Raw genomic sequence first — 24,521 nt, 5'->3', positions numbered from 1 at the left:
TGAATGCTAGTTATTTGAATGCTAGTTTTTAATTTTTTAGTATTTTAGCAACATATGTATGGAGATTCTCAGTCATCCAGGTTATGATTGTCTCAAAGATGCTTTTTCAAAAGGTAACTGGACTTTATTTTTCTTTTAAGACATTTTGCTTCTCATCCAAGAAGCTTCTTTAGTTCTGACTGAATGGTAGAGAATGGAAGGATTTATATTTCTCAGTCACCTGGTCATTAGCATTCAAGTCCAGATGACTGTGAGGAATATAAATCATTCTGTTCTCCACTATTCAATCAGAACTGAAGAAGCTCCTTAGATAAAGTGAAATGTCTTCAAGGAAAAACAAAGTCCTGTTGCTTTTTGAAAGAGCACCTTTTGGACATTTCAGCAAAGCCATGCTGGGCAGCTAGTTCTGAGAGCTACAAGTCACATATCAACAGAGAACTCAAACCCAGAAGGTTGAGGGGTTCCATTTAATTGCTCCAGTAACAGTCCAATGTTCAATCCCTCATTGAAGTTAAAGTGATTTCCATGTAAGTAGGCAGAGAGCTTCAGGTTTAGAAAAGCTAAACCATAATTTTCAACAGCAGGACTTGTCTTTCGGGAAAATTTGAAGAGTCACAGGTTCCATGTGTGGAATATATAGAATTTGGAGAGAATACAGGACTGTTTAGCCACTAGATAATTGTGATTATGTTCGTCTAGATAAATATCCAATCTGTTTTCCATCCTTGCAAATCAAATAATGCAACATTGTTACCTTTAGCAGGCAAAACCCCCAGCAAATAAGAGTTTTAAGATGGTGATAGAACCACGTGGCCAATGATTATGAGCAATATAATCCCAAACCTCTGAATGAAATCTTATTGGGGTATATTGTAGAGTATTAGATTTAAAAAAAAAACCTGTGACATTTTGCATCTAAGCATTTTTTCGTCTCCCATTTCATCTTTTACCTTATTTTCCGTTGGGCTGTTTGTGGAGTTTATACTCCGGTGGATATGCTTACATTTTCTGTTTCATTTCGTTTAGTAAGTTTCGAGAGTCCGCCATACTTTGCTTCCTTGTTCTTTAGTGACCTATACCTCCGCCCGCACCGCCCCTTACAACTATCCGGAAGCTTTCCTCTGCAGAATGTGTCCTTTTCGGAGTGGGGCTAATTTTTGTTCCTTTTGCGTCCTTCCCTAGAACTGAAAAACCCCTTCCCTCTGCTCCGTTTTGTTTATCCCTCTCAAAAAATGCAATAGAATAAACAAAACGCGGAGCTGGGCAGGGCACAACCGCGCTATCACCCCTTGCTGGGCGGGGGGTGGGGGGGGGGAAGCAGATGAGCATTTTCGCCTTCCCATCTCGGTTGTACCAGGCAGGGATGGGAGGGCGTGGTTTCTTCGCTTCCGTTCCCATTTGGGCTTATAAAAGCCGCTTCGAGCGCGCTCCTTTCGTCTGAATGCAAAGAAGCCCGTCGGCGGTCTTGCAGCTGCCGAAGTTCCTGATTCCGGTTCCTCGCCCCATCCGTTCGGTGGCGTTGCCATGGTGAGTTTGGGTGGTATGAATTCTGCTACTCCCGGAGCAGTGCTTCTCAACCTTGACAGCTTTAAAATGTGTGGACTTCGTACATTGTTGGGCGGGGTAGTTAGAGCTGAAGTCCATATGTTTTAAAATTGTTAAGCTTGAGAAACACTGCACTGGAAGATGCCACCTTCCAACTCTGTTATTCTATTCTATTCTAACCTCCCACAGATATTTATTGCAGGATGAATTACTGGGCGGATCACTGTTTAGAATGATTACAAAGTTTTATCTATTGAACATTGGGCATGAAGAACATAGGAACATAGGAAACTCGAGATTCAGTGAGTATAGATAAGGAGCAGTCCTGCCCTGAGTGCAATTTGTGCGAGATAATACAAGCTGTGGAACGTTGTAAACTAAAAGGGCAACGAGAAGTTTCAGGTCTACTCTGGGGAGTAGAAGCAAGGGAGGTCCTGGATGTGCCCAGTCCTAGTCAGACCTTTGAAACTCTTTGGATCTGGATGATTCTTCTTCTGAGAGAGAAATGGAATAATCCATTCCTCACAATGCGATATGTATCTGATGGCATTTGGTTGCACACAAGCAAAGGTAACTGTTTATCAGTTTCCTGCTTGGAGAAGATAGAAAATATGAACAAAACTTAATCTGAATTTAAAGGAGAGGAAACATATAGAGATAACTTGAGGACGAGTATACGTCTAGGAAGAAATCCAAATTTCAAATTGAGAGTTCCATGATCACACCTTGCTTTAAATTGGCATCCTTCAGTCTCAAAGAGACTATGGTATCATGCTATGAAACCGCTAACTGCCACTTCCCATGTTGTTTCAATGCTATATGGAAAGCTGAAGTGTCTTCTCCAGAGCAGGAGGCCTGGATAATTTAATATGGAGGATAAACTGTTACCCAAGCAACAGATCCCCCTTGCTTTGCTCTCTCTATTCTGGCTGGCAGGCTTTATGTGTGATTTGTCTGTTTGCAAGAGAATATATATTTTATCTAGGATGGAACTTTTGTATGTTTAAATATTGCAAAAATACAGCCTTAATTTTTGGGGGGGACGGGGAGGGAGAATTTAGTAATCACAAAATAAATCCGCTTCAAATTCATCAATTTCACAGAAAGTTGATTTATAAACCAGGAGTGCTGTGAAATATTGAGTTAATCTACTCCACAAAAGCATACTCCAATCTGCGTCCTGGTGAGTGGACTTAATTCCCCAAATTCTTCAAACTGGCTCTACTGACTGGACATTTTAGAAGCCCATATTCTGAAAAATATTCAAGTCAGTTTATATTGATGGCAGATTTTTTTTATTTTATGAGAAAAATGTCTTTTTTAAAAGAACTAAGAATGCTTAGGAATTTACACTGAATGCATGTGTCTGTGTCTGTGTGTGGAGTTTTGGCAAAAATTCATTCAGCTGATTTTTAAAGTATGTACTGACATGGATTGTGTAGAGCTTATTTTTACTTATAATCTTTCCCTCCCTTTTGTATTTATAAATCCAAAGTAATTTACATTACACACTAAATACACTATAAATACAATAACTTGTACATATTTTATTATCAGCCCTGCTCTAATTTACTGATCTGGCACTCAGGTCTGATTATCTTCCCTTCCTCAGTGGAATTGAGAATAGATTATTAATGTGTCAAATCTATGCATTTTCTGTACTTAAGAGTAAGTCATGTGCAAAAGAGTACTGCTTACATTGTCCACACATTCTCTCTCTATCCCCACAGGGCTTATTGCTGTACAGATGCTGCACATTTTGGTTGACATTACTTATATTCAGGGGATTTTTTTTCTTTACTCATGGCTGGCACAGCTGGTGCATATTTTGAACAATCTTGGTTTCCTGTTCCACATAAACAGCTATGCAAGCACACAGGTGATATACAAGGGGAGTACCTCTTTGTAAAGTCTTCTCAAGTTTTTAGTGTTCTAGGGGGTTTCAAAACATTGCGAGGAAAATGCTTACTTTCAAAAGTTTCATGGTTTTTTTAAAAAACAAACCTGTATATGTTAATCCATTTTATATTTGTGAAACATTAAACGGCCTTATCATACTTCGGGCAAACAGAAAAAGAAACTTGGCACACACACTTCCTGTTGACAAAAGTCAGAAAGGGTTTTAGGGGAATTCCAAATTTCATTATTTTTACATTTATACAAGCTGCTAAAGAATCTGAGCATTCTGTTTTGACAATATATTTTAATTGTATATTTTGCCATGTTATATATAAATCATATTTGGAACATAATTTCTAAAAGTCTTGACACTTTTATAATAATACGATTTAATGGATTTATTGTTTGGCTCAGGCATTCTAGTAAAATATATTCTCCATAATCTTAAAACTGGGATTATTTCATAATGTCATTTTCTTCTCTGATTCTGTATCCAAACATAACCACTTACATCTGGTAAGAACAAATATGTCAGTCAAGCAGTTTTCAAGACTGGAAACAAAAAAAACACCCTTATTTAATAAACTTGTACCTTAAAACTTGCCAACATTTCAGAGGGATTACACACTTGTTCTTTAAATAGGCCAAAAAGGACAATATTCAGAAAAGTTTTTAATTCCAGAAAAGTATCAAAGTCAAAATAAGGGCCCAGTGATTCTGAAAATCTGGTAAGTGAAAGCTGGCTTCATCATAAGAAAACCTCAGTTTGATCAAATATATTTGAGGAGGTTTGCCATGTTTTTTTTTCTCATTATAGATAGTCCTTGATTTATAACCATTCATTTAGTGATTGTTCAAAGTTACAACAACACTGAAAAAAAGTTATTTAAGACTGTTTTTCACACATATAACCATTGCACTATCCCCATGGTCATGAGGTAAAAATTTGGACTCTTGGCAACTGGCATGTGTTTATGAAGGTTGTAGGGTCCTGGAGGTCATGAGGTCACTTTTAGTGACCTTCTGGCAAGCAAAATCAATGGGGAAGCTAGATTCATTTAACAACTGTGGCAAGAAAGATCATAAAATGGGACAAAACTCAACTGTATTGCTTAGCAACATAATTTTTGAGCTCAATTGCCATAAGTCAAGAACCCCCTGTAATTTTTCCTTGTAAAGCAATGACCCCTAACCTTTTGGGCACTGGGGACCAGTTCCATGGAGAGAAGTTTTTCCTTGGACCAGAGGGGGTGTGGGATCTGTGGGGATCTGTGCCAGTCCATGGACTGAGTGTTGGGAACTCCTGTTGCAAAGTAATAAGGAGTAACATTGGAATCTGCCTTAAAATATATATTAGTCCAGGGTGATATTTATTTTAGAATAACATAGAATGAAGTAATTTGCAAAAGCAGGATTGGAAGGAACTTTGGAAGTCTTTGAGTCCAGCGTCCAACTCAAGCAGTAGGCATATATCATTCTAGACAAATCGTTGTTCAATCTCTTCTTGAAAACTTCTAGAGAGAGTGCATCCACAATATATGGAGGTAAGCAGTTCCACTGATTAATTGTTTTCACTGTTAGGAAATTTCTCCTTAGTTACAAGTTGATTTTCTCTTTAATGATGTTCCACCTGTTACTTGTTCTACCCTGAGGTGTTTTGGAGAGTAAGTTCTCTTTGTGAGAGCCCTTCAAGTCCTCCTCTTTATTAGTGTACATATACCTACCCAAAACAATTCATTGTACCTTTTCATTTTAATTAGTACATTAATGTTGCCTAAGAGATTGAATGGAAACTTTAATCACAGTGTTATATTTACACTCAAGACTGGGTAATTTTAATACATCAAATGTTTCAATTGCATCTGCCCTTGTGGAATCTGAGTGATTGAAAGAAAATTAGAGAAGACTCCTATGGACACATACCAGGCAGCGTTTATTTGGATGGACAGTGACTATGTGTCTTTTATTAGATGTTACATATGATGATGTATGTTAATACATGATATAATAAGAAACAAAACTGTTCAGAATTGCAGATGATACCTGGAAGATAAGTCATGGAAACTGGACTTCTTTTTTGTTTGAAATGTTTTGCTGCTTATCCAAGTACTGTAGTTTTTTCAGTCAGACTGGAGAAGCTACTTTGGATAAGCAGAGAAAAGTTTCAAACCAAAAAATGAAAAGAAATCAAATTTTCATGACTCAGTTTCCAGACAACTCTATGACTGAGAATCTTTATCAACATATTGCAAATGATAGTTTGCAATGATCGATAAAATACATTTAATTAGATGTAAGAATTAGGCAGATAATTAAATTTAGTCCATGAGATTATTTTTCAGACTTTCTATGCCTAACTATAAGTTGTTGTAGAAACTAAATGCCAAACATATCTTTAAAAGCATTTTAAAACAACATTTTTGCTTCTTGATTGTGTTAGGAATCACGCATTATCTGCTATTATTGAACAGTTTTCCTAAGAACATGTGAAATTAGCCCATGGGAATTGTAATATTAAGCAGGCTAAATAATAATAGATTTTCAGTTTATTAGGTAAGAATAGGCATGTGTTGTTGGTTAGATTCTACTTTCTCTTTTTTCTGGGTAATATTAGGTGTTCGTTTATTCTGATATCTGCTACTACACAAGAGCAGATCTAGAATGGGCCAAAATTTTAATTTTAATGAAAGTTGCTGTTTTTGTAGCATTTAATAGAAAAATATACATGTGGACAATGAAACTTTTTATATATCACTGTTTTCAAATTAAAATTTGCCTTCAATTCTGTTCCAAGAAATAGACTGTGATAGAAGTTCTCCCTTACATCTGTTGATCCCAGCTATGTTCATTAAACAGTCAGCCAGGTGAGGGATAATAAAGTGGGCTGCCCTCTGCAGACATTTCACTCTGCTGAGAAGTGAGATGTATTTCACTTCCCCTACTGTTTAATATTTATGTAAATTCAGTCATTTCTACTCTTAGGCAAAAATAATTTTACCCCCTTAAGCCCATAGACAGATATTTGGTAGTGCTGCTGTGTGCCAAAAATGTAACTCTCTTACAGTTGAGCCTTAAGAAAAGTTTGCAGGTCTTAGTAAAATTCTTCAGCGTGGATTCTTACAGTTAATTGTCCCAAGATTAAAATTATGGTTTTACTCTGGAAGATCTAATTGCAATAAACATCAATGGCAATAGGAATTAACAAAATAGAAGTTCTACCTTTCAAATATTTTGGACTAATTTTTCAAGCCACTGGAAGTTGGCAGCAACAACATTTCTACCAAAATACCTACCTATAATAGTGCCAAGGCAATAACAATAGCACTTAAACCTATATACTGCCCCTAGTGCTTTACAGCACTTGGCAGTTTAAAACATCATCATATTGCTCCCAATGATCTCGGTCCTCATTTTATCAACTTGGAAGAATGGGAGGCTCAATAAACCTGAGTCCCATCAGAATCAAACTCCAGGTTGTGGACAAAGTTTGCCTGCAATACTACCTTCTGTCCACCGCACCACCAGGGCTCTTCAACCCTGGGCTTCTTTTACTCTTAAACTGATAGATGCATATCTGTTGCCATTAAACTTTTAAAAGCTAGATCAAATGACCTGATAGGCAAATTTCAGATGGTCTAAAGATAGGTTCCTACAATGATTTAAAACATCTGCATGCTGCTTAATCATGTTTTGGCACGTATTCTTCATGTATTATGCCCCAAATGTTGTAATACTGTACCAATCCGTAGTAGAGATCAAGTTTTCAAGGAGGAACAGATGGTTTATTTTATACTCTTAGACTGGTACCCTGATCAGTTTTAATTGGCAGCTGTTGCTTTAAATTAAAGACTTAAGGTACCTTAATCTTGCAATGATATTAGAAAATGCTTTGATCAATTTTATTTTTATTTTGTATTGCCTTGCCTTGGTTTGTATACTCTTTTTGTATATTCTTTTTCTTCTGATAGTAAAGTCTAAGTGACAGGCCTATATGATGGTTTTATTGCTCTTATTATATTCATGTTTGCTTTTATGCAGTTTTTTAGTTATAACCATTTTGAGGGTCATTGATTGTAAATAAATTACAATTTCATTTTATAAAAGCTTGAATTTTGTAGCGAAACTTATTTGCAAAGTTTGGAATATTTGCTCTGGGACTATAATCCCTGTTTATGGACAAGCGGGAACCCCAATTCTTGGCCACTGAAATTGGTTAATCTCAGTTTCTCCTATAAGATAACAAACTTAACATCCAATTATATGGTATTCATTCACACTCAAACCATAAATGCTGTTATCAGTCCCATAAAATACAGAGTTTTGTAAAAAGATTGCTAAACAAATTTGCAAAGAAGGAGGGGATGTATCCATTCAGAAAAGCCTCAAAGACAGTTTGCATAATATGAAAACCATATTTTTAATTCTATCTCATAACCTGCTAATCTTTGAGCAAGTGGGATATGACATCTCTGCCTTATATTCGGTGGAAAATTTACTGAGGGAGAATTGATACGCAGGCAGTAACAGACAAATGAAGCACAAAATATATTCAAAGCAACAGTGTAACTTAAAATGTTTCTATGCAAATGCAGTCAAATCACAATATATTTTGAAGAAATAGCATCAAAATATAGAGAAGTTCTGTTTCAGATAATAATTTATCTTAAAATTAATGAGATTCGAATTGATCATAGGTAGTGCATTGTTTATTTTGAATTGAAGTATGAATAATATTCTCCAATTTAGAGATAAGGAAAAAAAATAAATTTATAATCTATTCAACTAACTACACACTTATTGTTATGATTGGGTGAGGAAGGTGGTAGGAGATGGACCTACACAATATGGTTTATGATTTTGACTAGAATTTCATTTATAGGACTTTAGTACCACAGTGAACAGATTCCACAAAACACCTTGGGATCATATCATACCTTAAAATATTTATCTATTACTTTTCTTTTCTTTCTAACACCAAAATTGAAAAAGCTGAGTCTAATACATGTCCTTAGTAGAATAAAAGTGTGAATGGGTAAAATACAAATAATTCACAAAATCATAGATGAGTTAAACTTCAGTATTTCTCCAGTGGAAAGTCAATACTGCAATGTGGACATTAATAACGCTACCAGCAATATCAACTTTCCTCAATCTGGTGTCCTCTGGATATGTTGGATATTATGTCTTTTATTCCCTTGGTAAAATGGTCTCTGTTTGTGAGGATTGTGGATTTGAAGTCCCACATATTTGGAGGAACAAAGTTGAGATGGGCAAACTATGTGTTTCTGTAATTATTTATGGATACAGTAGTTGTATTTGATTTGAGCATCAAGAGAGATGCTCAAAGATATAAATTTGTAGTTTCTTTGTATTACAAGCTGAGTTGATTTCTGAGAAGTAAACACTGCTAGTAAAAATTGCACATTTACTCTTTGTGAATGAGAATGATTTTCAATTCATTCAGTGGAGGAGTTTTACCAGCTGGGTTAAATTTATTTTTTACACCATAGTGGCCAACAAAATGTAGCTAGTAAAAATGTTGTGGACATATTTATAAGATTGAAATAAACATTATAAACACTCACAAACTGTGTAGTGTGTAGTGTCTAAATAAATTTGTTTTGTTAAAGATTAGATATATAGAATAACAGAATAACAGAGTTGGAAAGTACCTTGGAGGTTTTCTAATCCAACCAACTGCTTAAGCAGGAGACGGTATACTATTCCAGACAACTGGCTGTCCAAGGCTCTTCTTAAAAGCCTCCAGTGATGGAAGCACCCACAACTTCTGAAGCCATGCTGTTCCACTGGTTAATTGTTCTCACTGCTAGAAAATTTCTCCTTAATTCCAGGTTGCTTCTCTCCTTGATTAGTTTCTATCCATTGTTTCTTGCCTTCTGGTACTTTGGAAAATAGGTTGATCCCCTCTTACTGGGAGCTCTACAAATATTGGAACACTGCTATCATGTCACTCCTAAACCTTTTTTTCACTAGACTATACACATCCAATTCCTGCAACCATTCTTCATATGTTTTAGCTTCCACCCTCTAATCATCTTTGTTGCTCTGTTCTGCACTCTTTCCAGAGTCTCAACATCTTTTTTTTTAAAATAATATAATGACCAAAACTGGCTGCAGCATTCAAGGTGTGGTCTTACTAAGGCTTTATAGTACTTCATATGATCTTCATTCTATTTCTCTGTTAATGCAACCTAGGATTGCATTGGCTTTTTTGACTGCTGCTGCACATTAATGGCTCATATTTAAGTGATTGTCAACTAAGACTCCGAGACCCCTTTCTCAGTTATTGCTATTGAGCCAGGTTTCACCTAATCTGTATTTGCACATTTGATTTTTCTTGCCTAAGTGTAATACCTTACTTTTCTCTACATTGAATTTCATTTTCAAGTCTCTGGAGATCTATCTGAATCTTTTATGGATATTTTCTGGGGTATTGGCTATTTCTACCAGTTTAGTGACGTCTGCAAATTTGATGAATTCCCTTTCTATTCCCTCATCTAAATCATTTAAGAAGATATTGAGTGTCCTGGACCTAAAATGGAACCTTGGGGTACCCCATTGCTTACTTCTCTCCATGTAGATATAGTTTCATTAAAAAAACCAGGAACCTCAGGAATGAATATCAAACCACCCCCACCCACAAAAGTAGTTTTGTAATAACATATGATAAGTCATTTACAATAACTTTTCAATGAAAAGAAACACTTGTTTTTTGTGTATGTGAAGCCACATCTTATTCCCCCTCTAAATACTACTTCTCTTATTAAATCAATAAATAAATAATTGGTGTCCTCAATTATTCCCTTATTTTGCTTTGACTTTGTCATCCTCCTCTTGCAAGATAATTTTTCAATTTACTAAATATTACAGCCTAATAGAACTGCAGTCTTGAGAATATTTTTATGGAAATAATTTTTCAGGCATCTTGGCTGTGGCTGAGACTTTGTGCATTGACATCCATAAATCTGGTGAGGAAAAGTAACATAATGAGCAACAGTAGTACCAAAACTGAGAATTTATTGAATTTGAATGTGACAAAAGAGTTTTGATCTGAAGGAAAATATTATCTCCCATATATTGAGCTCAGATTTTTCAGGCAAGAGCTATAAAATCAGCTTTCAAATGAGAAAATTAAGTTCAGAGATTATGATGACTTGGGTCATTGTGGAGAGGAGCAGAGTAAATGATGACAAACATAATTATGTTTAATATTGTATGAGGGAGTGTAGATGTAAGCTGCTGGCTGGCTATCAGTTCCTCCATGATTGCCTATTTGTGGGATAGGCAGGGCAGGGGTTGTGTGTGTGTGTGTGTGTGTGTGTGTTCGTGTTCCTGTGTGGCAGAGAATGGAACAAATTGTTCCCCTGGAAATGAATCCAAGTTCTCATTTTAAGACAGGCTTGTGTGGTACCATTGTGTGTGTCTCCTCCCACCTGTTTTAATACAAGCTTGCATTATTTCAATTCCATTGCAAAACAATTTGTACTTACAGTGGTTTCTCCTCCCCCTTCCATTAGTGTTACTTTGTTTTGTCTTCTTTAAAAAAATATTGTAATTCTGTTCCCCAGACAGTTGGCTTTTTAAATAATATTGTAATAGTATTTCAAATGCAACTTCAAAATTGCATAATTTTGGCCAAACAACCAGTATCTTCACTGTGGTTTGGAATTCAGAGTAGATAGTAACATAGATTTTATTGTAATTTATTTTTTCAAGTTTCACAGAGATTAGGGGCCAAAGTCCCCTTTCTTCCTTCCTTCTTTCTTTCTTTCTTTCTTTCTTTCTTTCTTTCTTTCTTTCTTTCTTTCTTTCTTTCTCTCTCTCTCTCTCTCTCTCTCTCTCTCTCTCTCTCTCTCTCTTTCTCCTCTCCCTTGCTTGTCAGCCTTTTAAACTTCTCATTTTAATGTATTTTCTCTTTTTTTTATACAATTAAGAGTTTGATACAATGAAAAAATATTTTAATAAAAACAATAAAACTTGTTTCCTTTAAATGATGAATCAACATACAATAAAAGTATTTGCCTTCTAGTAATTTCAGATACATGCTGCCTCTTTCCCCTTTCTTTTCCTTTCTTAAGCATTTTGTTCAGTTTAAAGGTTATTATTATTAATCCAGCATCATCTCAGAGCAGGTAGTCTTTGACTTAAAACAGTTCATTTAATGACTGAAATTACAACAGCGCTGAAAAAGTAACTTATGATGGTTTTTTATACTTATGACCATTGCAGCTTCTTCATAGTCATGTGGCCAAAATTCAGATGCTTGACAACTGACTCATATTTATGATGGTTGCAGTCCTACAGTCATGTAATCACTTTTTGTGACTTTCTGACAAGCAAAGTCAACCGTGGTACTAATTTAACAACTGTGATTCACTTAACAACTGAGGCAAGAAAGGTCATAAAATGAGGCAAAATTCATTTAATAATTGTCTTCTTTAACAACAGAAATTTTGGACTCAATTATCAAGGAGTACCTGTACATTTGAAAGAATTTATTTTATTTTTAATAAAGCCAATCTTTATTAATTTCCTAGCAATCTAGTTAAAGCCCCTTTTGAGCAACTATTGCTACCCCATTTCCCTGTATCTTTTTCTGGACATATCTGATTTCATCAGTTTTGGCAACTGCCCATTCCTGTGTCAACCTTTTAACTTTTCAATAGCAATAATTTTAAGCTTATGACCTTAGTAATCTTTGTTGAGTCACTCCTTCCAAAAAATTAAGGTTGAAAAGGTGCATAAGGTCACAGATATCTCCTATTTGCTTAGTGACCATTAGAAGTTCCGACAGCATGGGGAAAAAATGAATTAGGACCGTTTTTCACACTTATGACCATTGCAGCATCTCCATGGTCATATGATCAAAATTTGGATGCCTGGCAACTGGCTCATATTTATCATGGTTGCAGTATCCTGAGGTCATGTGATAATCTTTTACAATCCACTGACAAGCAAACAATGGGGGAAGCAAAATTCACTTAACAACTGTGTTATTAAAGTGATTCACTTAACAACCATGGCAGGAAAGGTCATAAGCAGGGTTCGGATTCAAATTTTTTAACAACCGGTTCTGTGGGTGTGGCTTAGTTGATGGGCATGGCTTGGTGGTCATGTTATTGGCTGGGCGTGGCCAACTCAATATCACTCACATCGAGACATGCATCTCCTCGCCTGGCCTCTCATGACTGTGGGGATGCTGCAACAGTCATAAGTGTGAAAAATGGTCATAAGTCACTTTTTTCAGTGCCATTGTAACTTTGAATGGTCACTCCACACAAGCAAAGTACCAGCAAAGGAAGAGAAAAAACTCCAGAGAAGTTCCTGAGACAGGAAGTCTAGTCCTGCCAAGAATGTAATAAGGTTTAATGGAGAGGCAGTTTCTGTAAGCAACACCAGAATGTTTCCTTCCTGGCTTCCTTACAGGATTAGGTCAGTAATTTCTTCTAACAACCGGTTCTCCGAACTGCTTAGAACGTTAACAATCTAGCGAATAGGTGCAAACTGGTAGAATCCTACCCCTGGTTGTAAGATGGGTCAAAACTCACTTAATAAATGTCTCACTTAGCAAATTTGGAGCTCAGTTGTGGTTGTAAGTCAAGAATTACCTGTACAAGATGTTGGCCTAATCCTCTTGTTAGCAGGTAGCTAAGTTAACTTTCTTTCCAATAAGCAACAGAAGTCTTGCTTAAGGAACTCACTAGGAGAAAATGAATGTAGCAAATTAATAACAAATATATATAGACAGACCTCAACTTATGGCTGACTTTGCTTGTCAGAATGTTACAAAAAGGGATCACATGACCCTGGGACACTGAAACCATCATAGCACTAGCACTTAGACGTATATACCGCTTCACAGTGCTTTACAGCCCACTCTAAGCAGTTTACAGAGTCAGCATATTGCCTTCAACAATCTGGGTCCTCATTTTACCTACCTCGGAAGGATGGAGTCGGACCTTGAGCTGATGAGACCTAACTGCCAAACTGCTGGCAGCTGGTGATCAGCAGAAGTAGCCTGCAGTATTGCATTCTAACCACTGCACCACCGCGGCTCTTAAGTCAGTTGCCAAGTGTTTGAATTTTGATCACATGACCATAGACTTGTTGCAACAGTTGTAAAGATGAAAAATGGTCATAGGTCACTTTTTTCAGTGCTCTTGTAACTTTGGTGACTAAATAAACTGTTGTAAGTGGAGGATTTGTACTTCATATGAAATATATACAGAATTGGGCAAGCCCCAGGCTTACAGGACAACCAACCTTCCCAGTACAGCACAGCACAAGTTGGCTAGACAAATTGGACTACAGACCCTATCCCCTTCCACTAACCAATGGACAGTTAGTTATACTGACAGAGAAAACTGTAGTCCAGCATAATTGAAGGGGGCACCATCTTAGGAAAGGTAAGTCTAGGGTTTTGCTACAGCTGCCTGAGAGGGCTCCTACTTCTGGAATGCACAGAGCTCTTCTCTGACATAATAGTGCCATTTAAAGCCATCACTAGGCCATTTGTGCTCATCTGAATAACCAGCAACAAACAGGAACAATAACAAAAAATAAATAAAATCTCCTTCAATAGAGATTGAAAACAGTGGCCTATTATTAAGGAGAAATGATGGTATCTCTCTCTGGAATGTTCCAATAAAACCACACAATTATTCTTTTTTTCTTTCTCCCTCTCTCTCCCTCCTTTTTGATTTCAGAACAAAGGCTTCGCCCGGAAGAGCCACGTGTTCCTGCCAAAGATTTTTAAGAAAATGTCCTCCCAGCCCAAAGAGCGCCCTGAGAGTTTGCAGTTCTCCTTTCTAGATGACGATGAAACGATTACCACCATTCAGGAATCAAAAACTTTTTTTATTCTCCGGGGTCTACCAGGCAGTGGAAAATCTACCTTGGCGCAGGCCATCCAAGACAAGTATAAGGATGCTTGCAAAATCATTTCGGTTGACCACTACAAAATCCAGCCTGCTATCAGGAGTGCCATTCCTGATGATTACAGCAAGGTTGATGAGGATCTAGCTGACTATTGCAAGCGTGAGATCAGTGTGGTGGTGGTAGATGACACCCACCATGAACGGGAGCGTCTAGAGCAGCTTTTTGACATTGCAGACAAATATCGCTACAAAGTCATCATTGTGGAGCCCAAAACCTCATGGAAAATGGATTGCTTGCAGCTCAAGGATAAGAATCAATGGAAACTTTCAGCTGATGAGCTAAAGAAATTGAAGCCCAGTTTAGAAAAGGATTTCCTTCCCTTGTATTATGGATGGTTTTTAAGCAAAAGGAGCTCAGAGAGCTTGCGGAAGACCGGACAGGCATTTTTGGATGAGCTTGCTAATATTAAAGCCTTCAAAAAAGAGTCAAATAAATACTGTGGGTGCTCTCCCCCCAGCTTTTTTATTTATAGAAAATTGGCTTACTAGCTTATATGTGTAATCCTTTTAATGCTTTTCAGGCTCTGCTAATATCCTGACTAGCATAATTTGCTTGAAGCATCCTTAAACTTCATCTTAGGAGCAAAAAGAAAAACCATTCTATTCTAATTTTGGTTTGTATGATGAATCTGGAAAACCTAGGAATATTATTTTGATTTCCTTTTGTATTCCACACCACTTTTTCAAAATTGTCACTAGCTAATTAATAAACTCCAAGGAGAAAGCAAGATCTATCACATAAGCCATTTTTTTAAAAAAATGGTCATTATTAGAATTTTTTTTTTTGTAAAGGGCAAACACACATCTTCCCAACATTTTGTTTGCTTTAAAATAAATAGCTGATTTTTATGTGTGTTCCAATGATGCACCAAATAATACTGTGAGTTCCTGGATATTCCTATCCTAATTTCTGGATTCATTCTCCAACTGTCATTCTATTCCCCTTCTTGACTGCCATCTGTTTCTATGCACTGAAAACTCATAATGTATTCCATTTCTACATATGCTTCTGAATTCTAGTGACCCTAAGAATCACTAAACCCAAACTCTTCTCAAGCTCTAGAATTTTGTCTTCCAGATGTTGTCCAAAAGTTCTTTGAACTCCATAAAATCATTGTGACAACCTTCTTTGTCTACTCCACTTTCAGGAATCTTTGTTATAGTCCTTGTTGCTTAGCTTTGGACCTAACACTGCATTGACAGTAGAACCTCATATACCTGTAGATAAAGCAGATCTGTTAAATAGCATGCATGCCAGTTCTGTTTTAAGGATTTGGTCTTCAGAGTCAATTAGTCTTCCCTGACCAGATTGTGCTGGAATTGAAGACTTCTTCAGCCTGTTGCTTTCTAGATAACTTGGACTAGAGTTCCATTATCCTCAATCTGTGCTGGCTTAATATCAATTAATCACATCTTTAAATTGCCCATCTCTCTCAGAGAAAGACTCTGAGCAGTATACTATAAAAGATTGCTAAATATTTTAAAACTGTGTATAAAAGTTTAAATAGACAAGTGACGCTGAAAATTATAGACATAGGGAGGGTTTTCAGGGCACTAGCCAAGCCTATGTCTATGTGTGCTGCTCTCCTTGCTGCAGGCAAGATCTCAGAGCCACATTTTCACACCTTTACAGAAAGCCAGGAGAGTGGTGGCACACTTCAGCTGGGGAGGAGTTTTGTTTTAATATAATACAGCATATTATGGATGTCTAACTTGAAATCTCTTATCTTCCTGTGCCAAAGTATAATTTCAAGAAACATAGTAGTAAGCAAGAGAGATGATACTCCCATTATTCCTTCCAACCATCAGTAAGCTGTTTTGAATGGCTATAAATGATACCTCAACATATTTAAAGAGCACTAGCATAGAGAAGGCTGCAATTGACCAAATGTCATTACCTTCATTATAGTATTCATTCTCCAATATTTCAGTTGTTTGTCTGATTCAGATAGAAAGCAAAACACTTAATTTTTGAAACAGATTTAAGAGAGACTTCCAATATTAGGAGAGATTAATTTTCTGACTTGCCGCATAGAAGCTGTGTGCCATTTAACACAAATCTGTTTTGACAATATTCGTAGGCAAAATTAAACTGAAGGATTAGACTGGTTGGGATATACTTTTATTTCTGTGAAAGCTGAACTTTATAGATGCTAAATCCTGCCTTTTCCGTGAATGTTCTGCAGAAGTAATATAATTCTAACCTAAGGCTCTCATTTTCCATCATTATTCATCCTTGGAATTTGACTTGAAAATATTATCACCTATTTTTCCCTCTGAACTAACAAAAGTAAACATATCAAATATAATCTACTCCAAATATATAACCATATTCCTATGCCAAAATTGACTACATCTTATCATTAAAAAGTTTGTATCCTTAGCTAAGTAATTTCAAAAGTAATTTCTAAATTTCTTTTTTATGGCTGATGTCAGTTTCTGACATCAGCCATATAGTTTAAAAGGCCATAGGTGTTGGGGAGATAGCAAGTAAATCAAATTCAACACCTAATGTTTTTCAAACTTTTTTTCAAAAAGTATGCTGGGGAATTTTGGGAGTTGTAGTCCACACATCTTAAAATTGGCAAGTTTGATTAACAGTGATCTAAGCTTAATGGCCATAGTTAAAACTAAAGGGAATTGTGGGTTGTTTTTTTCCCTGCATGTTAATAGCAAATGTCACTAAAGATAGGAACTGAGAATCCTTTAAATCCTTCATCCTATTAATGGAAGGCAAGGAGTGAGTAAATTTGCCTACCATATGTATTGCTTTTCTTTATTTCATTTCCAGAACAGTCATCCTCAACCAGGTCCCTTCAGATATGTTGGATTGTAATTCCTGTAATCCAGTCCTAGTATGGGGAATGCTACAGGGGGAGATAGGAAGAGCAGAGCAAGAAAATAGGATGCAGACATGGTTAGCAGTGTTGAGTGAAATTACATGTTTATATGTAAACTCTATAGGCTTTTTTTTTTTGTTAAGAATTCTAATCTCAAATGGAAATATTTCTTATCTGTCTTGCCAAACTAACATTGCAAAAATGCAAAAACAGTGTTAGGTTAAAAGTGCATTTAAACAAAACCATGAATCTGAAACACTGAAGCTTGCTCTCTTTGTTGTTTTACAGTTGGGCAGCCCTCTGAAGAACCCAAACTGAAAATTGATCTGACCAGCTACTTTGTGAAAAGGCCTCCAGGGGTTTTGCACTGCACAACTAAATTCACTGATTTTGGGAAGGCTCCAGGAGCAGATGATTATGCACAGCAAGATGTGAGAATTTTTCTTTTTATTCTGATGGAAACATGATAGCATGTAAAGTAATTTTTCAAGCTGATTTTAGGTGGGAAAAGTCCAACTTCCTCACTTTCTCTGAACTATTTTAAAAGAGAGAAATAGCATATTTTCAAAGGAATCTGAATGCCCCTCCCAGTTAAAATCAATATTGTCAGCATTCGGTCATTATGCAAATTTGTCAGCATTTCATGCACTAGGCAAGGTATATTCTCTTAAAAATAATATTTGGTATAAACTTGAAAAAAATATAATTCACTTTACTTCTTAAAAATTATTGCCAGAAAGAATAATTATATATGGTACTGTAAAATCACTCCTTTAAAATTTCCTGTATTTAAATTACTCATTATAGAAACATTCATTTTTATAATAGTTCAATTTTATTATGTAGATATTTTTGTTTTCAATTTTAGATTTTATTAATTGTAATCTTCCTTGAACATATTACATAAAACACCTATAAGTGACTCTTCTTTGAGCAAATTTAGCCAATGTATGTGCGGTGAGAAAATGAGAGAGACACACACACAAAAAAAATTATTGAGTATGTATTAACTAAAAAAAGTCTTCTGGATCTATTCATATGTCTATTCAAGGTATTATCACCCAAGGGAATTGAGCTACTTTTTATCTAAGTCCCTAATAGTTCCTCAGCTGCGATCCTTTCTAACCTAGAAAAGGTATCTGCCAAATGATCCAGTTTGAATAGTCCAGATTGGGACGAAATCCACCTTGGGAAGATTATAGGTTTCATTGAATCCACCATCAAAGAAAAACATGCTCCTGAAGGTTTTTGTGGAAGCAGTTCCCAGGCTTTGCTTTATGCCTGAAAGAGTAGAGACATGTCAGCTGCCTGGGCTTATTTTGCCCACAAACGGTGGAGTCCTTGGGTGGAGTTAGGTCAAGGGAGGTGGCAGCGCTCAGTATATCCTCATGCCACCACATGCTAAAAGACTTAATATTATCTGGGGTTTGGGTAGCACAGCTGATTGAGATGAGCAAAGTCCAAGTTCTACATTTTCCAACCTGTTTATTGCTCCAGAAAAAGTCATTTCTCAGAGCAATCTGATCAGAGGTGGTATTCAGCAGGTTGTGACCAGTTCTGGAGAACCGGTAGCAGAAATGTTGAGTAGTTTGGAGAACCGGCAAATACCACCTCTGACTGGAGATTTTACAGTATCCTTCCCCTGCCACGCCCACCAAGCCACGCCCACACAACCAGTAGTAAAAAAAATGTGACTCCCACCACTGAATCTGATGTTTATTTTCATTATTTCATTGTTGCACTAATAGTCTAAGCAATAATATGAAACCCTGTTCAGATTCTTGTATTTCACAAACGTCATAGAATTGAACTTGAATAAAGGTGTCCAGAAAAGGAAAACTCTGTTTTGCAGTTTCACTGTATACTTAGAGATGAATGGTTTAATCCAGGGTTCCCCAATCCCCTGGGCTATGGACTGGCACTGGGCCGCAAACTGGGCTGCAGAAGTGATAGAAGCCCCATACCAATATGTATGGGATGCAGGCAGCACAAAAAACCATGCCACCCCCACCCACCCCCCAGTGCTCTCCACAAAATTGTTTCCTGGCTCCTAAAAGATTGGGGGCTGCTGGTTTAATTTTTGACTGTGCCCAGAAGGGCATATACTGTTTGGGGCCTAATTATTTTAAATTTATAACCTTCTTTTTTATTCTGGAACTCAAGAGAGCCCACATAGCTTTTCCTTCTCCCTATAATTCTGTGAGATACATTGGATTGAGAGTGTGACCAACCAAAAATAATTCTGGTAATGTGTTTGTTAAGAGTGGAGCTGAATCTATGTCTGTCTGCACCTAGTCCAGCATGTGAACTGTTACACCACATTAGCCTTGTTCTGTTGAAACTATCCTTTTAGATTTAGACTATGTGCTAGGTTTATTATACAAATAATGGATTTTTTTCAGTCCTAACATTTTGGTAGATAAGATTTTGTAGTGGCAATTGACTATATTACTTTTAAAGGGCAGCATAATCTGAATATTTCCTTATTGCAAATTTAATTGCCAGCACTAATGCAGCTAGAAAGCAGGCATTATGTTGCTTGCCATAAAGTTTCCATGCCCAATTGAAGGTGCTAGCGAACACTTAAAGTTTACAACATTGTCAGCCAAAATGTGACTGATTTACATTTTGGCCAATTATGTGAAGTCTACTTAATATGGTCTACTTAAAAACAAACAAACACCATTATCCAGCAACATACAGTATTATAGTGTCTCGCATAGCCAATTAAAGGACCACCTCTCCCTGTATGAAAGAGAAAGGCTTCAGAGGGGCCTTTCTCCCAATGATGAGATGAGAATATCCCAGTATATTTGGGGGAATGACGTATTTGATACAACTCAAATATTTGTTATTTGCCTAGGTATTTTAATTTAGTTCATCTGTTGTCATTAGTACTGTGATCATCAGTGTTTATTTTAACCTCATATGATTTACAAGTCATGCATTTTATACTCCTGCCCCTCTTCCGTACAATTTCAACATAAATAATAGTACAGAATGTTTAGATAAGATTAACATGAGGGCCTGGTAATGTTTCTGAATTTCATAGTTCATAGGCAGATATACATGTTCCAGGATCCAATCTGGATCAGTCACCAGGGATTTAATCTTCTGAGCTTTTGGACTCTTGCTGGAGCCCATCTTCAGGGAACTTCTCTCTACCAGAATGTGTCACATGTCTACATGAATGTGTCTATACATTCTGATAGGAGTTCCTTGAGGATGGACTCCAGCATGAGTCTGAAAGCAGGGAAGACTAAACCTCTGGTCCTGTTGTTCCAGCCAAATTGGATAGCAATAGCACTTAGACTTATATACCGCTTCACAGTGCTTTACAGCCCTCTCTAAGCGGTTTACAGCCTATTGCCCCCAAGAATCTGGATCCTCATTTTACCAACCTTGGAAGGCTAAGTCAACCTTGAGCCTGGTGAGATTTGAACTGCCAAATTGCAGTCAGCCGGCAGTCAGCAGAAGGAGCCTACAAGACTGCGCTCTAACCACTGCCCCACAGTGTCTCTTGATTTATTTTTTTAGCACCCAAATCTCACAACTCTAATCTAGCCCTCTCCCATATAGAACATTAATGACACATTTGAACTACAACCGTGGCTAGGCTGGTGGGAATCCAGAGAGATAGTCCTGATTTGAAGGTGTCCTAGATGTAGGGGATGGCCAGGTTAATCTGAGTTGAATGCACAGCTTGTCTTAAGAGGAGTAATTTCTTTTGCAGATTGTGAAGACTTCTTATGGAAAATCTTTTTTCCTGACCATATCTGCTCTATTCATCACCCCAAAGACTGCTGGTGCCCGTGTGAAAATGAGCGAGCAGCAAATGCTTCTATGGCCCGGAGATGTGGATGTGCTACAGCCAGCAGTCAGCCTCCCAAAAGGCAGCCGAGCCCACATCACTCTGGGTTGTGCCAGTGGGGTAGAAGCTGTCCAAACTGGCCTTGACCTCCTTGAATTTGCAAAACTGGAAAAGGCAGGGAACAAAGGCGAGGAGGTTGGGGAGATTGGTGGCGGAAAACTTTTGTCCTTTGGGAATGGAATGTGGATGCTTTTGCTTTCAAAAAAGATTGAGGTGAGAGCCATCTTTGGTGGCTACTACGGAAAGGGAAAACTGGTGCCAACTCAAGGAGGTAGCAAAAGGGGATCACCCTTCAATTCCTGTGTCATCATCTAAGGGCTCTCGTGGTGTCTGCAGCCTTGTTTTCACAATATAATGTGTAACCTTTTATAAACTCTTCCCCATCAACAACACAAATGATAGCATTCTATGACTAAAGCAATTTCTTAATTCTAGTGATGTCCTTTTTAAAGGAATATTTCTTGACCTCCAGAGATCTGGATTCCTCAAATGGAAAACAGCACTTTTTTATACTTTAAAAATTAATACAACTGAATATATTCCAGCCTTTTGAGGTTTCCTTTTCTTAATATAAATAGCCATTACAAGTTTGCCAGAACTGGGTCTGTTCCTGTGCTGTAAATCTATCTGGTCCCTTACAGCAATTACTGTTACAGCAGGAGAGGGAAACTGATTGTACTGCTTCAGAGCAGAAGGAAAACAGAGGGGGCAAATAGAACCACCTTTTCTCAATGATTCCTGACATAAATATTCGAGAGTAGAAAACTAATACCGTAGGTAACCATTTTCAGCAAAGGTATGGAGGGGGGATATTTAAAAGTTCAAGACCAACCTTTTGTATCCTCATGTAATCTTTTCATTTGAATTCAAATCCAGGGTAGACTTAGAAAGTTTGGATCAATTATACTGTACTTCTTCCCGTAGTCTAAAAACACTATGACAAAGTTAAGTGAATAAAATATTAGGCTTAAAATGTTCAGCTTCACTTTCCAAGTTAGCCACAGAGTAACTAGTTGGTTTCAAGTAATCTCTTCTCAGTTGAGATTCAGAATCAAGGGCGGCCATCTCTGATCAATCTCAGCTTGATGTTAAGGGAAACGTTACCTTTCTGGTTTGTAGTTTTAGAAGGTTCACTTCTAAAAGAATAAGGCCTCACTGTTTTGAACATAGTAAGATCTTGCTAGTATTCCTAAGTACCAGCAGCTTTTCCCCAGATTTTTTAAAAATGGGAAATGTAAAGCTTCCCCTGCTTGCAATTTTATGAGCTTTTGAAACATATGTTAAGCATTAACAGAGGCCTATATTTTAATGAAAGATCTTGTTAATGTGCAACTCATGATTTCATAATGTTTTAGGCTTGTGCCAGTCTGTGACGTTGCTATTGTATAGGTTATAGGTCATTGAAAGCTGGCACATTAAATACTGTTGCCTGCAGCCCCCCGCAGCATTTCCTCTTGTACAGACCTTTAAGAGATTTATATTTTTCTTATCTATCACCTTAGTTCTGCAGCATGGGCATCTACTAACAGGAATATAAAACTAGAGAATAGGAATCTGCCTTGCAGTCTCTGTTTGTTATCCATCCTGTCTTGTATTGTTTTAAATGACAGGCATTAGATTTTCAGTAGAGATCTTTATATGTTGTCTGATTAAAATACCAATAAACTATATTTCAACCATTGCCCATGAAAATCAGGGACTAAGATTTCCCTGTACTTTCAGATCAGTTTTTTCAACAAGAATATTTGAACAGATGTATTATCCAATAGCAAAATTAGTTGTACTGACTGGATCCGAACTTGCTGCAACTGATCTAAATTATAAGTAGCCCAAAGTATTGTATCTGAGAAAATTTCTGAGTATAGAGGGAGACACAAGTAAGGATATATCTATGATTTTAATTGCATTGGATAAGCAATCCACCAGAGCTTCAAATTTTATGAAAACAGTGCACTAAAATATGTATCAATGAACAAGTATGTTAGACAATAGATGGTGTATTCAATGCTTTGATATACAGCTTTGTTTTTTGAAGAATATAATATATTCATGATGCAATCAAAATGCATATAAACTTAGAAGTAAATCCTTCATGTTCAAAGAGGTATATTAAGGTAATATACAAATTCCCTAACATGTTATTTATATATACTGATTCTAACTTCTGTCAACATTAGCGAGCATAACTGTTGCCCCTGTTGTCAATGACTGTTGTAAAAGTTGAAGTTCAGAGCACCTAGTACTTGAAACTACTCAACATTTCAAAGCATATTTCAAGGAAAAAATTAGCATTTAAAACTTACAATTTATATGTTTGATTTTATAACAGTTATATCCAGCATGGCATGAGTTAAACCTGTAAAAATAAATGCAAGCCAAACATGTTCTAATCTCAGCCGAACCACATCCTGTTGAGTGATATATATTTTGTGCATACAACTGATTTAAGTTCTCTCAAGTAAGTCTAGTTGAACACATAGCCCGCTTACTTTCCTTTGAGCAGGATCGGTATAATAGTATGTTAGCGACCAAAGTGTCTAGATTATAGCTGTCTTTCACATCATCTATTGCAAAGCTGGGCAGTAGACACTTGAACTAACCCCACTTTTGAGTTGGTTTATTCATAACATTAAGATTAGTCCTCCCCTTTATCTCTAACACAAAGGATTTAATCTCACTGAATATGACCTTTGTTTTGAGAAAAAAATCTCCAAGACCAGCTTTTGCAAAATGATGCCCTTCAATTAGGTTGAATAACAGTGTTGCTCATTCATAATCAGTATTATCTTTGTTGTGAATGACTTTAAGACAGGTTAATTTTGGATTATAGAAAATCAAACATATGACAAGGACATTGGATTAGGGCAGACTCTTTTTTAACCATCAATGTGAATACAATGACAATAATAGTTGTCTATGTAATTGCTGGTTGTGTTTTTGCTATGCTCACATTCAATATGCTCTAGATGGGAGTTAGTTTAAAATGGGAGCTTGTTAACCAATTATATAATGAAAGCTATGAAATAAGTTACAAAACATACATCACTTGAAACTTAGAATTATAGACATCCAATATATAAAGGAAGATAGGTGGGTCATTTACTTTTCTTGAATGCTTAGCTATACAAGAAAAAACTGGTTGTGCTATTGCTCAGGAAACAATGTAACTTGCATTTGCAAAATATTTGTGTCAGTTCTTAAATATTTGTTGTTTAAACATCAAATTACTGTTAATACAACTCAAATATGGTCAAAGCTTTTTTTTTTAAAAAAAAACTAGAAGTAGCACATTTCAATGGTTCTGATTGATGTAACTTGAAACAATAATTCTTGTTTTGCTTTACAAAGTAGTTAAGATTCATAGTGACTGTAAAATACACTGAAATAAATGTATTAACATGCAGAAAA

At 36.6% G+C, this 24,521-nt stretch overlaps 1 protein-coding gene across 1 annotated transcript; it reads left to right on the top strand.

The window, feature by feature from the left end:
- Window positions 1-1,101: 1,101 nt before the first annotated feature.
- CNP (2',3'-cyclic nucleotide 3' phosphodiesterase) lies at window positions 1,102-24,521 on the top strand. The gene is made up of 4 exons (XM_026682772.2): window positions 1,102-1,527; window positions 14,172-14,841; window positions 17,531-17,673; window positions 20,976-24,521. Exons 1-4 carry the CDS (start codon window positions 1,525-1,527, stop codon window positions 21,426-21,428), a joined length of 1,269 nt encoding a protein of 422 aa, XP_026538557.1. The 5' UTR covers window positions 1,102-1,524; the 3' UTR covers window positions 21,429-24,521.

This window comes from Notechis scutatus, chromosome Z (genome assembly GCF_049901735.1).
Source record: "Notechis scutatus isolate UNSWTSFEM ecotype Mainland chromosome Z, rNotScu1.2, whole genome shotgun sequence".
NCBI lineage: Eukaryota > Metazoa > Chordata > Lepidosauria > Squamata > Elapidae > Notechis > Notechis scutatus.
This window is presented reverse-complemented; position numbering and strand designations above follow the sequence as displayed.

Coding starts and splice junctions, on each gene's coding strand:
- CNP (XM_026682772.2), top strand. Junction 14,842..17,530: donor AAAAGAGTCAAATAAATACT/GTGGGTGCTCTC, acceptor GTTGTTTTACAG/TTGGGCAGCCCTCTGAAGAA. Junction 17,674..20,975: donor ATGATTATGCACAGCAAGAT/GTGAGAATTTTT, acceptor TTTCTTTTGCAG/ATTGTGAAGACTTCTTATGG.